At 28.1% G+C, this 16,907-nt stretch overlaps 2 protein-coding genes across 4 annotated transcripts in view; one reads left to right on the forward strand and one right to left on the reverse strand.

Annotated features, from left to right (window-relative positions):
* Positions 1–4,380: 4,380 nt before the first annotated feature.
* LOC100162984 (uncharacterized) lies at positions 4,381–9,678 on the reverse strand. Of its 2 annotated transcripts, XM_016802227.2 has the most exons (8): positions 9,353–9,678; positions 9,017–9,295; positions 6,445–6,555; positions 6,295–6,358; positions 6,095–6,236; positions 5,888–6,016; positions 5,720–5,821; positions 5,424–5,658 (listed from the first exon to the last, which is right to left on the reverse strand). In XM_016802227.2, the coding sequence occupies exons 2-8, from the start codon at positions 9,229–9,231 to the stop codon at positions 5,507–5,509; spliced, it is 915 nt and encodes a 304-aa protein (XP_016657716.1). In that variant the 5' UTR covers positions 9,232–9,295; positions 9,353–9,678; the 3' UTR covers positions 5,424–5,506.
* The window catches only part of LOC100575760 (lipase member H), a 35,242-nt gene continuing 28,010 nt past the window's right edge, over positions 9,676–16,907 (forward strand). The window contains exon 1 of one of the 2 annotated variants that reach the window (XM_016802238.2): positions 9,676–9,763. Coding sequence is in view for 1 of the 2 variants with exons in the window: in XM_016802236.2 (XP_016657725.1) it covers positions 9,713–9,763 (51 nt within the window). In the remaining variant the exon portion in view is untranslated. The remainder of the gene's footprint in view (positions 9,764–16,907) is intronic. The other variant, XM_016802236.2, reaches the window with a different exon arrangement.

The following is a 16,907-nucleotide window of genomic DNA, read 5'->3' on the forward strand; positions in this document are numbered from 1 at the left end:
ATGTGGTAAACAGGGCTGTGAATTTAATGCGTTTGCACTATGTTTTTCATATTATTATGTTTATACATTTAGCGGGTTAGGACCTTGTTTCTTACAACTGCTATACAATTGCTATAACTATAAAGTATTGATTGAAATTTAAAATATTTGTATTATTATTAATAAATTAAGTATAAAATTATAAATAGAAGCAACGAGTGATTGTCTCCACACCACCAATTCACTCGCCAACCTAGCCGACCGGTCTATCACCCACAGAAACATACACACACATCATTATTGTTTTTGTGAATTATAATATAAAATGGTAATTTTATCATCGACTTTTGTGTATATAGCAGCTCCTAAAATTGTCTGTAGTACAAAAAGTGAAGTGTGTAACTCAAAATAAACCTTTATAATTTTATGGCTTCACTTTTTTTTTTATAATTGCATGGTTTTTTGTCAAGCTACATTTTGATTATAATCTACATTCTGTAAAATGGGGGTGAGGGCCGCTCTTACAATATCCGGTAAAGTGTCGATTAACGCTAACCGACTGATAACAGATTTTTTTACCGGCAGAATTTGGCCGGTTAAGTGTCGGTTAACTTTAACCAGACATTGTAAGAACGGCCCTAAGTGTGTTACTGATACATTTTGTAGGAGGCCCCTCTTATTGATTTGCCGACTTTCTTTGAACCCTTAAATCCGCCACTGCTAATTGATATTGTGATATGATTAATTTGGAATTTATTATAGGTACCTACCTATTATAGGTCAATTTTTTTTTTTTAATACCATAGATAAGTATATAATATATCTTATACCTACACTGACATACCGTCTCCGCTCAGAATCGTTTTTCTTATACAATGATATTATATCATTGAATTCAAAATTAATACCATCCATTATACAGTTACCCACTTGTAACCTACTGTACAGCATAGCGACATTCACTTGCCTACCTTTTTTATAAATTATCTTAAATAGAATAAATTTAATTTACAGATTAATAATTGTGGAAGAAAGAAAACTCGGAGAAGCAGGCTTGGAAATTAATTTATTATACCTTTTTTAATAATTTAATGAACTAATCAATAATTTTAATAATTTTTTTGTGATAAATATTTTTTTTTAAAACCTATATTTATTGCTTATTTGAAAGATTTATACAGCTTTATTGCTTTTTTTTAGTTTTTTATTGCTTTAAAATCCGTAGTCTACTCATGTACGATTAATATCTCATGAAACTATGAAACCCAATACGAGATTTCCGATAATATGTACAAATATCACATATCTGCGATAATATTTTTCTATAATAATTGACGTTATTATAATATGACGTTGTTGACGTGACAGTGTGACAGCCGTCGGGTCTCCGCGATATAATTCGTCCGTTCTATAGTGGTTTACTTTTGTACCACAATACAATAACATTTTTTTGAATAACACGTATTTTATTTTAATTTGAATTATAATGATAATCATTTTGTATGCCGGTACACAAAAATGTCGGGGGTCCAGACCCCATGGACCCCCCCCCCTGGATACCTACGTGCCTGCGTGGCCACTCCCTCACTGCGCTGCTCTCGGGCAATAAAATCGAGGGCAGACGGATAACGTTACAGGTAAACTTAATAGAAAGTGATAGCCGCATGTGTTGTCTCTGTCAAACAATTGCGTAACATAGCAAATTATACGCTCAGCAGAACACGTGTAGCTCAGTGGTTAGGGAAACATACGAGGATATTTCGGTCTTCGATTAACGATAAAAATTTAAAATACTATGTTAAAGATCCGTAAGCAAATTCTTGACTTGTGGTATTATTATATTGTTAAAAATACCACAAGTCAAGAATTTGTTTACGGATTTTTTTAAATTTAAACTATTCCTATTTGGTGAATATTTTATTGTGCAAAAAAACAATGTGTAGACCCGAGTGGGCCCCCAACATAAACATAGACGGGGGCCCCACAGGGAAAATCCCTTTTTCCCCATGGGCCTATCCACCACTGGGCAGAGTAGAACAAAATGAACGAAAATTTCATATTATTTAACGAAAATGTTTAACATGGTCATTTACGATACTGCTATAAAAATAGAATCTATTTCACCGTATATTGTCGTTCACGCGAAATTCAACGATTATAACGTAATCAGTTTTTTCTCCGTTGTCCGATCGAGTCGGTCGAGATAATGACAATATTAATATTTAATATGTATTTATGTCCGCACGCGACTAACTGACTGTGTACGATCAAATGTCTATTTTGATTGATATACGATACCCATAATTTTGTTATGAAATCTTTTTTCGTTGTTGGTAAAGTATAGTGTATACTCAATAGTGAATACTCAATAGCCATATTATTATGACGTAGGTATCTAAGATATTATCTAGACAACCTCATGAGCTTTTTATTATATTTTAATTTTAAAGCAAGCTTTGAGTATTTTAAAATAACTCGCTTAACAATTAAAATAAAATAAAAAGCTCATGAGGTTATCTAGATGATAATCTTACCTTTAGATTTTATAAGAGGTCAATTTACTCTAATTTGTAAGCTAACGGAGTTAAACGTGTTCTCATTTGTGTATAATTTTCTATGTTATGCACTTGTAAGACGGAGACAACACATGCGGTATCACTTCCTCTTAGTAGTGGGTCACTTCACCTGCAGGCTCCGGTCCTTAAGTAGCCAAACTGAAGGTCGTCCACCCGACATTATAGTAGTGTTGCGCGCATGAGTAGGTACAAACGTAAAATCACAAATTTTGGAAGGCTATAACTTCAACTATCAACGTATAATGTACCTACCTAAATTCGAAAAACACAAGTATAAAAATATGTTAGATATATTATATAAGATTTTATGAAGTTGACCTAGATGGAATTGATATAGAAGTGGAATACCGTTCATTATATTATATAGTTTACCAACAAGTGTATGACAAAACTATTGAAACTGGAATAACTGGACCTTAAAAATTAAATGAAGTATTGAAGTTCATGATATCACGAGACATGGTTTCTTCGTATCCAAATTTATATACTTTGTATAAATTTTTTTATACACTTCCAGTCAGCAGTGCAACTGCACAAAGAAGTTTTAATTGAACATACATTTTAATGCAACAAATAAAAAAAACAATTAATTAAATATAGCTTTAATATTAAAGCGTGTAAGTAAATTTTACAATTTACTTAAAAATATGTTATGACTCATGTAATATAGTTATATTTAATGTTGGTATCAACATGTGATGTAAATAACTAATAAGTTAAATCGCGAGTCCATTGGGCGACTTTGTAATATCTAGTTGGTCAAGGTTTCTACACAGTGGTCTCTCGTAAGTAAGGCAGACCCACAGTTCTAAAATCCTGGGTACGCCACTGAAAGAGGCTATTGGACATCGGTACACGAAAAAACCGGTGCGTAAAAAGACAGCCAATGAGGGGAGTTTAAACCCCATGACCCCCCCCCCCCCAAGAGTTGACCCATGAATGATTTACGAAAAATTATATACAACTATTACATTTTTGCGTGACGTCCACGATACTATAAAATATATTGCATACGTGACTGATGCATGATAGGGTTCCAAGTCAATTTTGTGGTTGAAAGTTATAGGTTAAGTTTTGAGGTTCTTGAACTCTCTTTTTTATCCTACTATACGTTCCTATGATATAGTCATAAGGATATTAAGTGGAAAATAAATAAAGCAGCGTGACTTAAGTGGCAACATTATGGCGTATTGGCGTATGCCTAAATTCATCGTTACAAGGTTGGATTTGGAAAAAAAAATGACTTGTTATAAAATATGTCCGTGGCATTATTAATATTAAATATTTATTTTAAGTCTAAAATATAAATTTAAGCCCAAAATAATATGAAAACTAACATAAGTACATGTAAACATTGACTCTTCAGGTGAAACCTAGCAGTACCATATCTAGATTCTAGAGTGTAGACGTGTATGTGTACTTAATAGGTATAAGTATACCACCGCCGACGAAACAGCTAGGTACTTCATGCACCTTTATCTCGCTCCAAACTTAAACTTGAAAGTATCTAGATATTTTATGAGAACAATCAAATCGAAAAGAAATATGTGAGTATCTACTTGTCATTTAGGTATTGTTTAACAACTTGTCATATGAAGACTTCTGCTCCCAACAGTAGTTAAATCGGAGCTGGTGAATTAAACTGAGGGTCGTTCAAGACTAAGTGAGAGCATTTGTTTAAGGGGGGAATCGATATATTTTAGTTTACCTTTATAATTAACCAAATAAATACCACTAAAAAAATGAATTCTTCTTTGGGAAGAAGGTTGATTTCAGGGGGGTAACCCTCCCCCCTCTGATCACTGCACACGTAGTAACGCCACTGTCTCTCATAAAATATTTTACTTCAATTAAATGCTAACTTGTACAAAACAAGAAAAAAACAAGAAAAATTATCATTGATTTACAATGTTTGATATAATTCATCAATAAATTTGATTTTTTAGATTTTAGTTAAAAATAAATTTTGAAATAAATAGGTATATAACAACTGCATAATGTATGAAAACATAATAAAACCAAGATAAAAATAGAATTTATAGTTAAATCTAATTTCACAAGCATGTTGTAATTATTATTTTGTTTTGAAATTCAAAAAAATAAAAATATTTAATCTAACACACTATAATATATACTTAATAAGACAACATAAAATATTATACTCAATTGTTAAGATAATTTAATATTTAGAAATATGTATAAAAAAAATATATTTATTGTTATTTAATATTTATTATTTAAATAAATAGCATAAATGTTTTAGTTGTGTTGACATAGTTTGATAATAAACAAACAAAACCTCTTCAAAATTATCATAAGCATTCAGATATAATGCTTATAATATGGCTTGGTAATAAAACAATGTTTAAGTATGAAATCAGTTCATGTAAAAGCCAAAATATCGGTTTTCATTCAATGAATAATAGAAATTTGATTATAAAATGACACTATTATGTTTTTGACTATTTTTAATACAAATTTGAGATCAATTGTTCAATTTACGGTGGTATTAAATGATTAAAAAAAAAAGAAAAACCAAATAACATAAATATATGATGAACATAATTATCATAAGAGAACATGCCATCAAAAATAAGAATACTGTACAAGTTAACTAGTCATATTCATATAGAATCAGCTTATAGAAACTAATAAGTTTCTAATTGCATTAATTAAAAATGACATGGAATACAATATTTGAGCTAAGACTTTTCATAAATATAAGGCAAATTAAAAAAAAGTTCTCTTTTATGTTTGTATATTAAACATAAAAAATAGGAACTTAAATTAATATAATATTATGTCACAAGCTTCAATGTAATGGATCAAATGTCTAAAGAGAAATTATTCTCATCTAAGATTTAATTACCAAAATATTAATTTTTTTTTATTATTTATTTGCTTACAAAAAGCAATATTTTTATACTATGAAATATTCTTGAAAAAAAACACTACTTAAGTAAATCTATTTCTTCCTCAGTTATTACATCAAAGTCACTTAATGTGCTTGATGACAAAGATATAACATCCATTTCTTGTTCTTTGGCTTCTTCACCTTGTTCAACTATTCTAGAATTACGAAATTCTTCACTTTCAATAATATCTATAAAATAAATAAAAAATAAAACGATTTGCATTGTTAAATTAAACAGTAGATAACTTACTTTCATTTACTGCTTCTGAAAAGTCCAGAAATGTGTTTTCTATTTTGAACTCATTTGTAATAGAGATATCTTCATATACAGTTTCCAAATCAGGTATGTCGTCTTTAAAATAAAAAAAAAATAGATAAAAATACAGGTAATAATTTATATATTTGCCAATTATATTACCAGGTTCAATTAAATCATCTATAAGGTCATAATTATGTAATGACACTTTTGAATTTGTGTTATGATTATTTATACTTGATTTTATTTCTAACAAATTCATGTCAATCCAAAGTAAAATGATAACATAAGCTGTAAAAATATTATGCAATAAGAGTGAAAATCAAAGTAATAATTGCATCAATGTAAAAAAATAAATAGTTAACTTACCCAATATGAATGTAACAGTCATCATGGACAAATATGAAGTTAACCGTTCCAGACGATCAATAGGTAATTCAAATATATGTTCATTTGCATAACATATAGAAGGGACTGCAGCCCAAGAGAAAACCCAAATACAAAACAAAATCTAAACAAAATTAGCTTAGTATTAAATTTTGAATAATAAATTCATATTAATACATTACCATTTCATCAACACTTTTTGTTATGAGTTGATGTCCAAGAATTTGTGATGAGTATATTCTTACGCTTAAAAAAACAATTCAAAAAATATGATTATTTTTTTTTTATTTAAATGCATTATAGTTAGATAATTTTATATACTTATTACATACGTATCATGTAATGGTGTCCAATTAAAACTTTCATCCCAAAATTCAAATACAATAAAAAATAGTATCTGAACAATGTTGCAATAAACAAAAGGCCCAACAAAACCATAAGATCTAAAAATAAAACAAAAATGTATTAAATAAAAATAAACCGATTAGTTTAACGACACAATGAGACTAATAACTTAGTAGGTACTTATTATATTATTATTTATTCTTTTTAAATCTAAAATATTTAAAAATAAAATCTTTGCCAAAATCAAGTAAAACAAAATTGTATTACAAATAATAATTTGTAGCGCTAGTGTCACTACATCACAAGTCAAACACATAGGTGATATAATATATGAATTCTTAAAATAATTTAACTACATAAGCAATATCCAATTATACATTTTTATTTCTTTACAAACAAATAAATTACAAGAAATATTTTATTTTATTATGAAAAATAAAATACAACATTAAGATTAAAAAAAAATGTACATGTTACATAAAAAATACATAGTACCTAGGTATCTATGATTTTTTTTAGGATAAAACATAAAAAGAAGAAAATTGGTACCTATAGGTCATATAGTTAAATATTCAAATTTAAAGGTTTATTTTATTAAGTAGGTGTGTATTATCAATATATATTTATTATGAAATTCTTTGTTTAACATCATAATATTTTATTAAACTTGAAGTGTAACCAGAAGTGTATGTATGAAAAAAGAGTATATAATATTAACAATTCAAACAATAAAATACCTATAACTTATTTACTTTTATTCAAAGTATTGTTTAATATTTGGTGAAAGCTTAACTAAATAGTCCAAAGTCCATAATACTATTTATAATTATGTGATGTATGGTAATCAAATCAAGATCACTTGGGTTATGTTATAATGTTGGCAATTTTAAATGATATTTGCACCGTTTATTACCAATTATTTATATTTTTAAATACCTAATTAATTTGTCTTATTCAATTATTTCTAGATACACCTGAACTTCTTTTCAATATTCATCACTTATATTAAGATACAAATCTCATTGAATTATGTTTAGGAAAAAAATATAATTTAATTTAATTTTACCCAAGAATTTCTATTTGGTTATTTTCAATTGCTTACTGTCTACTAAAATGTTTAGCTAAATGCTTCTATATGAATTAGATATTTACTATTTAAATTAATTGATTATTAAAGATCTCGATAAATTTATAATCTAGTTCTAAGATAGCTATTTTTTATTTTGTTACTTTTATGTTAAATACTTTTCAATACAATACTAGAGCGTAAATCCACAATATTTCTAATGTGTTAAAAATTATTAATTATGCATCAAAATAATATTAATTTTGTTGCTAACACAAAGTATTAAATAGAATTGCATGAAAAGTGTATATACATATTATAAGAACATCTAACTGGATATCATAACAAAAACAATTATGTAGGAATGTATATAGTTTTTATTTTTTCTAAAAACACTATTTTAAAGTGTTTGTTTTGTTTTTCGTTAAGTAGTTGCAATAATAGTGCCAATACATAGCCTTTGGCCTTGGGACAATTATTCTGTTAACCCTACTTGCCAACTTGCATCCAATATTTCCGTTCATTGGGAAACGCCCCAAAGAATAGGTCAACAATTTTTAAGTTGGTTTTTTGTTTGTAATCAATAATTGAATGATTCAAAACATTTTAGTAGATAAATAGTTAAAACAAATTAGTAGGTACCTATATTTCTATGAATTCATGCTATGACAATGCAAAAGGATACTGTTTGTTGTTTCCTATTAATATAAAAAAAAATAAAAACAAAACATTAAGTAGGTGGGATCGGTACTCATCAATAATAATACTTTGCTTAATACTTATATGATTAATCATTTATAATATTACTAATTGAAAAAAGCCAAATGTATCATTATTATTTTAGTAAAAACATAATAAAATATGGATAGCTTATTAAATATTGACATATTGATAATTAAATTAATTATTGTAATTGTAAAATAGTTTATGGATATTATGTAACACGCTATTATACAATTAGTTAGGCATATGAAATCAAATATTTTGACATGGTTTAAAATTAAGTCTATGGCAATTAAAACTGTTCTTATAGGATACTGAACATATTTTCCCTGTTTTTGTATAGAATTTGGAGCTTGTCCAAATAATATTTTCGTTTATATTAAAAACAAAAAGATTGGTAAGTAGGTAATAATATTGCATTTATGCTATTTTAATGTAATATTATTTACATATATATTATACAATTTATATATATTATATTTTAGTGCACTTATGAAAAAATTACAAATAGAATCTAAAGAAAAGAGATGCCATCAATCACTAATTTAAGGAAAAATACCAAATAGTAAAATCTCATAAGGACGATGTCCATATATCAGAAACTCCTTTGCTAGTATAATAATGGATTGTTTCATTGACTAACAAGTACATACCACACTGACTCAAACTTATGTATGGGCTATAGGCCAAAAAATAATGTGTCCAACGTCACTGGCCTTAGATTGTATACCTGATAAACATCAACCATTAACTTTATGCATTACACTCACTCATAGACAAGTATGCTGGGGTAGATGTAGACAAAAAACCATGGGACCAGCCAATACGAGCCCAGGTAGTTCTTGAGCTGTATGAACATGATGACGATTCGCTCACAAACGTGCAAGTCATCGGTGTCGGGTGACGGCTTATGTATCGCCGCCGCCGGGCACTGGGACCGCCGCTCGACGTCGTACTGCGAGCTCATCACGGGACAGCGGTTCATAGCGTCCGTCGTCCCCACGGGGCTACAGCCGATCCTCAATAACGATAACCGACGGCGGCGGCGTCTGCAAAGTGGACGATAAACAGTGACGTTCGTCTCATGGAACGCGCGTAATACGAACCAACAACGTCAGAAAAACGGAAAATAAATCCAAATTCCAATACACTAATTAATTATGATCGATGTGTGTGGCGAGCTTTGCACAATCACTATATTATAGTAAAGCGTAGACTGCGAAGTGCAGTAGTGCAGCGCATACGAAAACGAAACTGTTGTAATAATAATGATAAATAGTAAATGGTAATATTATTATTACTATACTGAAACCTATTTCGGCCCTCGACACGATCGCCGTCGCACGAGTCTTTGTTGTTGTTGATAAACAGCTGTTCGGCACATAAACAAGTGCGCCGCGCCGCGCTACCACGGCGGCATAGACTACAACAACAACAGAGTGGCGGAGCCGTGGTCCGGGCGACGCATGACGTGCGATGCAAATATGCAATGCCTCATTGGTCGAAAATCAACACGGGTAAGTCACGGCTGACGGCTATCGAAAGCTCTGTGCTTCGTCCGTCGGTATTGTAATGTACTAATGTTATTGTGTTGTTCAATGTTCTGTACTTCTATGTTCAGTTGTTGTTATTATCATTGTCATAAATTCAAAATTGTCATAACTAATTTGTTGTTACGACAATACGATGTTACCTACAACAGTACAGCTGCTGAATACAACCTACTTCATAGTTCATACTTGTTAATATTCGTAAATCGTTAGACGTTAATAATTGTAACTTGTTGTCATAGGCGCAAATAGTGTTTGTTTTTTTTTTTTTTTTTGGGGGGGGGGGGGCGTTAAAGCCTTACTTTGATAATATTGAATAAGCTTAAAACAAAATGTAGGAAATGTTTGGGGGGCCCTAAAGCCTCCCCCCCTATATGCCCCTATGCTTGTTGTGTACGACAAAATCAAGTTCTATTTTGACTATTTTGTCATATTAATGATTACGATGCGTTGTTTTTGTGGTTGCCATCCTCTGTGTACCGTGTAATTTACCTACTAGGTTCCCAAATACTACTGATTACTGTTCACAAACAACTTTACAAAGGCGGCACACAGCACTGTTTTTTGTTTTTGTTATTTTTTATTCGAGTGTCAGACTTCCGGTTTCTCATTAATTGGGGGTGGCTAGTGGACACATAGGTCATCATCAGTTTAACTCAACCATATCCCCCAACAGTGCCGTAGCTCGTAGACAGGAATTTAATACGGGGAGGTTTATCATTATAATTACATATTATTATTACTTATATAATAAATAGATTTATATACTGTTATATTCTGTTTAGATATAAAAGTTGAACATTTTATACATTTTTAACTACAAAATAATTATTCAATTTTAAATTTGATAAATTTTGTCAAAATTCGATATTTAAATGCTTATAAAAAAAAATTGTGCCTATATATTTTTTAGATTCTTTGGTAACAGAATTAACTACTTACGTGGAATCTTGTTTTAAATTTTCAATCCTTAGATATAAAAGTTGAACATTTTATGAATTTTTATTTACAAAATAATTATTCAATTTTAAATTTGATAAATTTTGTCAAAATTTGAACTTCAAATGCTTATAAAAAAAAATTGCGCCTATGTATTTTTAATATTTTTCAACTGCTATTGTAATAATATAATATCAGAAGCCTTGCATTAAATTTCTGTGCCTTTTTAGATAATATCTTCTATCTTCTCTACATCGTGTGAGTACCGCCCTACAGTACCTGCCGTTTATGCTGTACAGTAGCCAGTAGGTGTCTAGAGAGGTTACTGTAGCGGCGGGGCACCTTAGTTGCGTCCCGTAAAAAAGGTATACACGAATTGCGTCCCACTATATATTGGTTAGGTAGTAGACTTTTATTTCGTTTTCATGGGGTCTCCGTGGTGTGTGGTATGTTAATTACCCAGATAATTATAAGGTAGCCTGGGCTCATAGAGTATATATTACTCTATGCCTGGACTCTGATATTATGTTTCGATAATAATATAAATTACGATAATGATGGATTTTGTTAACGATCCCTGATCGATAAGCAATAATAAGCAAGTTTGTTTATCATCATCGTGAACAATAAAACACGACCTCTATTCTACCTACACTATATCGGTAAAGCTTTGTATTATATTTATGTGTTTATAGCATTTAGTTTCGCAATGTTCTTGATTTATCAAGCTGATTTAAAATACTTGATTAGGTACAGTATCTACTGTTAATAGGTAATTGTTGAGTTTAGTATATCTTTTACTGCAGTTCAGTTTTCGTTCGTTACTTTTTCGTATACCAATGTGAGCTGTGATAACTGTTTAGTTTTAAAATAGAAGTGCAAAATATTATAAATGAAAAACAAAAACATTTGAAAATAATTGATAAGTATAAGTTCTGTTTTTATAAATGTTTGGCTAATAAAATTCAACGTTGGAATTTTTTTGATTGATATTTTGATTATTAACATTATTATTATTATTATTATCATTTATTTATCATACTATGAACTATATTGATTTTGACTAGATCTAAGTGATTTAATTTTAGATTCTGAGCGGAGCGAGGAAGCTATTGGTTTTATAATGGTGTTTATTTTTTTTTTTCTTTTTATATCCTGTATACAAAATTTCTTCCATAAGGAGTGCTTCGATTTATACCATATGTATAAGACGATTTGAAATTTTTGAAATTTTAATTATTAAATAACATGTACAAAACAAATTTAAAAAAAGCGGGGAAGTAGATGTCGCTCTGCTGTACAGTAGGTTACAAATGGATCAATGTATAATGGATTATATTAAACTTGAATTCAATGATATAATATAGGTATCATTGTATAAGAAAAACGATTCTGAGTAGAGACGGTTTGTCAGTCTGGATATTTTATATTGTTATTATTTATTATTGTCTGTAAGTTGAATTAATATTGAAATATTATTATTGGACCTCGTCCCGTAAATATGCCACTGTCTGAGTGGAACTTGAATGTATTGATTTTACAATTATGTGTTTATTTTAATTTTTTTATTTTTGTGTCTGTCATCACCTTTTAGGAGAGTAAAAATGCTTAGATTTTCTTCAAAAGTATCTTTACTGATAGGAAAATTAATCTAGTTAGTACATTGAAGGGGGGGGGGGGGGTCAAAAGTAAAAATTTCCAAGTAGTTTTCAAAAGCGCCGTGAAAAACAAAAGACAAATTAAGGAAAAACGGGAATTTTGGTGCAACTTTTAAACAAATGACTGTAGATACTTGAACATTTTATCGAATGTTTATATTTTCATTTTCTATATAACATTTTGAAAATATTTTGACTCTTTTTGGGCTGTTAACGGACATTGTTAGTTTTAAATTTTTTTTTTTTTTATAAATTTCAATAAAAATTTATTTGATGGGTAAAAAAGCGTGAAAATTTAATGGTTCCTGATTTATTGTTACAACAGCAGTTGAAAAATATTAAAAATACATAGGCACAATTTTTTTTTTATAAGCATTTAATGTTCGAATTTCGACAATATTTATCAAATTTAAAATTTAATAATTATTTTGTAGTTAAAAATGTATAAAATGTTCAAACTTTATAGCTAAGGATTTAAAATTTAAAACAAGGTTCCGTGTAAATAGGTTATATATAAATAAATTACTTTATTCACAATAATATCATCAAATATACTTAGTAATATCATACGCTGTCTGACTGTCTTCGCTCAGAATCGTTTTTATTATACAATGATATTATATATCATTGAATTCAAATTTAACACCATCCATTTCAGTGACCCACTTGTAACCTACTATACATCTATACTGCAGAGCGACACCCACTTGCCCACCCTTTTTATTTTAAAGCTATTTAATTGTCCTATCAACCAACATACGCAATTGAACTAGAAATGTGCTAATTATTTTTATTAAATTAAAAAAGTAGAAAAAAGTTGGCAAAGATTAGTATTTTTTTAAAGGAAGTCGTGTATTATTCCAAATAATTTATTATTTTTATGGGTTTTTTGTTTTTTGTTTTATTCTACTGAATTATACTGAATTATACTGAATAATACCTAGAATACCTTGAAAGTTTAGTATTTATAATATATTAATATCTCCTGTTAATCGTCACAATCTAAGTTTTCTTAGAATTGAGTATCGATTGTTAATTGGTTGTCAATCGTTTAATTTTATAATATTCGGTAAATTTTAGTTGTCATAACACAAAGAACAAAAACTCATAGTTAATAATAAATTATTTGGAATAATGCACAATTTTCTTTTAAAAATACTAAATTTTGACAACTTTTTTCTACTTTATTAATTTAATAAAAATAATTAGCACATTTCTTGTTTAATTGCGTATGTTAGTTGATAGGAAAATTAAATATCTTTAAAATAAAAATAAAAGTACGTCAAAATGTTGAAAAGTTTTGAAGATACATAAATAAATGCATGATACACATGGTTTTGATAAAAAAAAAATTAAATGCCTATAACTAAAAAAATAAAAAAGTTAGATTCAATCTTTGAAGGGTTTTTCTTCATCATTTTTAGTATACTTTCATATGGCGTATAGGCCGGTCACTTCACCCTGAAACACATCGTATATTATTTACTATTAGGTACCTGTTATAATAAATATAATATATAGATATTAGGTATTAAGGTGTATAGCAATAAATAATGAATAATGTATCACTTTATTTATAAATTATAATTTACAAGCTTTTTTCCTAGCTAAATAATCATAGATTTTTTTTTTTTTAGGCGATTTATGCAGTGTTATTTAGCCTATAACGAAAAAAGTAATAGACAAATCAGACCCTAAATAAAGCCATGGCCCCCTGCCCGCCTCTTAATCTGGGCTTGGTACTGTATATTATGGGCTATGGCTATATGTTCGAGTACAATATATAAAAATGTTTTTACCTACTTATTTTTTATAGACACGTGGTAACTGAAATTTTGAACTCTATAACGGTTTGGTTAAATAATGATTTGTAAAAAACTATATACGTTTTGCATGTTATCTATTTTAATAGTCACGCCACATTTTTATGATGAATTATTCATTAGGAAGGTAATGTATAAAAAATTACATCCACATGGTGTACTTGATAAATTAAACATGTTTTACTTTTGTTTGGAGTTAATTGGACCCTATGTATCATTTTCCATTCTCGGTATTATTGCCATTTTGTTTATATCATTTTCATTTATTTTTTTCAATATGAATATAATTCAAGGTGACTGGTTTGAAATGTGAATATGTGATGTACTTTCTTAACAATATAGTATGAATAATTAATAATTATATATATTGCATTGTGGATTATATGGATATGTACCATAATATAGCGAGACAAGTTTAAATAGTGACCTATTTTTTTTTTTTTTAAGGGTATACCTATACAATAAATATAAATCCATAGGTATAGGTAAATATTAATAAGTATTAATATTATAGGTATTCGAACAATTCATTTTTAATTTACAACAAACAAATTATAGGTTTTCAGTTCAACGTTGATGCATGTTTTATTATACTAAATAATCATTTACTTGATTATTAACAGTCTAAAACAGTAAAAACCTAACCGGTATTTTATGTTTGTTGCTTAGTCATTTGGTCTCATTCCATGTATAAGACATATTATATACTTATATCTATGGTATTGAAAAAAAATTGACCTATAATATACACAGGAATATCATAATATCCATTAGGTAGGTCGTAGGTACTTATAACGCGTTATACATCAACAACAAACCGTGATACTATCATAGGTATATAATAGTATACTTGAGAAGTTTCAAGTACCCACAAGTAATATTATACAATCACAATAAAATAACTAAAATAGTTATTCTAGGTTTTTTAACATGTAATTTCGTCCAAATTCGAACTTAAAATGACTATAAAAATAAACTGTGCTTATGTATTTCTTAGAATTTTTGGTAACAGAGTTAAATATTTAAGTGGAATCTTGTTTTAAATTTTCAATCCTTAGATATAAAAGTTGAACATTTTATAATTTTTTAACTACAAAATAATTATTCAATTTTAAATTTGATAAATTTTGTCAAAATTTCAACTTCAAATGCTTATAAAAAAAAATTGTGCCTATGTATTTTTAATATTTTTCAACTGCTATTGTAACAATATATTAGAAGCCTTTTATTAAATTTACACACTTTTTGGCCCAATAGATAAAACTTTATTGATATTTATAGATAAAAAAACTAAAAAAATTGAAAACTGACCATGTCTGTACACAGCTCAAAAAGAGTGAAATTATTTTCAAAATTTTTATTTGTATATAGAAAATGCTAGTATAGACATTCAGTGAAATTTTCAAATATCTACGGTAATTCGTTTTTTAATTACATAAAATAAGAATTTTGTCACATGAGAAATCGAGCGAATATCAAATGTTGTAAAATATGAATTTCAATTCGCTCATAAAAATTTAATTTGAGTTTCTTATAGACATTTTTTTTTTTTGGTAAAGATAGATTATCCTATAAAGAATCTTTTATTACATTTTAAAATATTAGTTCTAAAAAGAAAAATGTTTACGAATTCTTAACTCAAAATAATTTGCTAATATTCTTGATTTTTACATATTTTGTCAATTTTTGAACTTTAAATGCTAATAAAAAAAAACTGTGACTAAGGATTTTTAATATTTTTCAAATATCATTGTAACAGTATAGTAGGAGCCTTGTATTAAATTTTCAAGTATTTTTACTCAACAAATAAAGTTTTATTGACATTCATAGAAAAAAAAACTAATAATATTGGAAACTGAAAATGTCCCTAAATAGTTCAAAACAAATCAAAATTTGTTAAAATAAAATTTATTTTTAAAATTGTATCATGTATAGAAAATGAAAGTATAAACAACCAGTGAAAATGTCATGTATCTACGGTCATTTATTTTAAAGTTACAACAAAAACCAAAATCAATTTTCTCGAAAACAAATATTTTGTGTAAAAATTCCCGTTTTTCCTTAATTTTTCTTTTGTTTTTCACAGCGCTTTTGAAAACTATTGGAAATTTTACTTTTGACCTCCCGAATGCACCAACTAGATTCACTTTCCCATCAAACAAGATACTGTTGAAGAAAATCCAAGCACTTTTACTGTCCTAAAAAGTAAAAGGTGATGACAGACACAAAAAAAAAAAAAATACAAAAAAAAATAAAAAAAAAACACATCATTGTAAAATCAATACATTCATCGTTCCATTCAGAATCTAAAAAAATAAACACCATTGTAAAATCACTAGCTTCAGAATCTAATATAGTTATGTTCTAACTTTTATAAAAATATTTCTTAAAATACATTACTTCATTCAGTGTTGATCTTAGATAACTTTTCAACCTTAAAAAGATCCCTCTGAAGTGGCTGTAGAACTGTATACTGGCAATGAAAAAAACTACAAAATATTTGAATTAAAAAATAAACTCAATATTTTTCAACAATTTTTAGTACCAAACTGATAACAAAAATAATCACTATATTAATTGAAAATGTTGATAACTGAAGCTTCTAAAATTTTGTACAAAATCCTTCGTATCGTTTAATAAAATTTGTTTGTAAAAACACAACATTTAACACGAGTCAATGGGGGGGGGGGG

The sequence above is a fragment of the Acyrthosiphon pisum genome, chromosome A1 (assembly GCF_005508785.2).
Source record: "Acyrthosiphon pisum isolate AL4f chromosome A1, pea_aphid_22Mar2018_4r6ur, whole genome shotgun sequence".
Taxonomy (NCBI): domain Eukaryota; kingdom Metazoa; phylum Arthropoda; class Insecta; order Hemiptera; family Aphididae; genus Acyrthosiphon; species Acyrthosiphon pisum.

Excerpts from the sequence above, each read along its gene's own strand:
- LOC100162984 (XM_016802227.2), bottom strand. The coding sequence starts at position 9,231 with ATGAACCGCTGTCCCGTGATGAGCTCGCAGTACGACGTCGAGCGGCGG. Across the intron at positions 6,556-9,016 it reads CCCAGCATACTTGTCTATGA|ATCTTATGGTTTTGTTGGGC; the intron begins GTGAGTGTAATG and ends TTTTATTTTTAG. Across the intron at positions 5,822-5,887 it reads AGATGATTTAATTGAACCTG|ACGACATACCTGATTTGGAA; the intron begins GTAATATAATTG and ends TTTATTTTAAAG.